Source organism: Perkinsus marinus (assembly GCF_000006405.1).
Source record: "Perkinsus marinus ATCC 50983 genomic scaffold scf_1104296955314, whole genome shotgun sequence".
Classification (NCBI taxonomy): domain Eukaryota; phylum Perkinsozoa; order Perkinsida; family Perkinsidae; genus Perkinsus; species Perkinsus marinus.
The window spans coordinates 165760-167356 of NW_003207807.1; the positions used below are offsets into that span (position 1 = coordinate 165760).

General features: G+C 47.5%; 1 protein-coding gene across 1 annotated transcript in view; it reads right to left on the bottom strand.

Annotated features, from left to right (window-relative positions):
- The window catches only part of Pmar_PMAR024076 (amp dependent ligase/synthetase, putative), a gene marked incomplete at both ends in the record, with an annotated part of 6823 nt that overhangs the window by 2843 nt on the left and 2383 nt on the right, over nucleotides 1–1597 (bottom strand). The window contains 5 exons of the mRNA XM_002775808.1: nucleotides 41–136; nucleotides 182–313; nucleotides 742–857; nucleotides 999–1157; nucleotides 1324–1480. Of these exons, the coding sequence (XP_002775854.1) occupies nucleotides 41–136; nucleotides 182–313; nucleotides 742–857; nucleotides 999–1157; nucleotides 1324–1480 (660 nt within the window). The remainder of the gene's footprint in view (nucleotides 1–40; nucleotides 137–181; nucleotides 314–741; nucleotides 858–998; nucleotides 1158–1323; nucleotides 1481–1597) is intronic.

Here is a 1597-nt window from a genome sequence, read left to right on the forward strand (position 1 = left end):
AACTACCGCGCGCCACGAAATTCCACAAAATGGCACTCACTTGATTCGGCCGATATGTGTCCACCAACAGTCCTCGCAATACCAATTCCACGGCTCAGCATAGAACGTATCGCTACATCCATAATTCAGAGCGTATCTAAGGTTGCAGATGACAAGATACACATCATGTCCACTTTACTACCTCCGTCGGCATCTACTGCATTTCCCATACTCTTGAGGCGTCCAGCGAGTTGTGGTTGTCTCAGCCGGACCGCCACTCACCGCGAGGAGTGAGTTCACTCTATGGAGTAATCGTGAGCATCTCCAATAATACCTACAAAGAAGCACATCACAACAACACCGACCAGACTCATGTTCACTCAAGCAAAATCCTCCACATATTACACGGGCTTCCTATCATCATCATTGAAACAGAAACGCTCCTATCCGGAAGATCAAAGACCTCGGGCAGTATCATCACGATTCAACTCGCCAATCACAGACCAAATACTACGCTAAGGTAGTTCTCAAGGTCTTGAACTACCCTTCCTCACTATATTATAGGTCAACTACATGTGTTGGTGACGCTATGAAAGTTTTGAGGAAATTTAGGCAAGTTCTTATTCTGAACACGACTACCAGAATTCACGTGTGAGCTTCGATCATCAGTGAGGAAACTCCTCAACTCAGCTGAGAAAACGCGCATATATTCCAACACTGCTGTGAAAATACACATACCACAATTCGCCCCACTATTCTTACTTCCTATTACACAGCTTCTCTAGCTGCTCCACGTACCATTTAGACACCCCAGCAAGCCCCCACTTAGTGACGTAGCCAATCCACGTCTCAACATCTTGCCTCAGCATTGCAGGCCCCTGCACGATTAACGACACAGGTACCCAACAGAGCGCTCTAATAGGCTTCCTTTTCCCAGCCAGAAATGCGCCCATAATTGCCGCGAGTATATACACATACCATCCCAGGGCCCCAGGCAGCTGAGCCAGGACGAAGCCTACCCCATAGCGGCCAAAGGGAGTATAATAAGCAACGTATTCGCCAGCTGGATGTATCAGAAGCCTCATGACCCAAGGCAAGAGCATAAGGCGCATGAAGAAGGCCTTCAGTATGATAAAAGGGTGGCTCAATAGTGACCACAATGGAAGAGCCAGAGTAATCTAATCAAGAACAGTGGAGTTTCACGCGAAGTAGCGTAATTCTCAGTGAAAACGCGATGTAAGCATTAGTCGTGAGATATATTTTCCACTAGTGTTTCCCATATCACGGGTAAAACTCCAGTATACGTAGAATTACATACCCATCGAGTGCTCATCCCAACGCTACCATAAGAGCAGTTCCCCGCATCCTCTCAGCCTCCACATCCTCCATAGTGTCCTCAGCCTTCTTTTCAATAGCCTTTCTATTATCAGCCTTAGTTACCGCATTCACCAACATCGGCCCGGACAGCTTCCCCGTGGCCTCACTACGTGGCAGTTCGTAACTGATAACCACAGTGTTGGAGCCTTCGACTCGGAGGAGGAATATATGCTGACTTTCCTCAGCTGAGCTCAGGAGTTTCCTCACTAATCATACAAGTGCACATATGAATTCGGGTAGA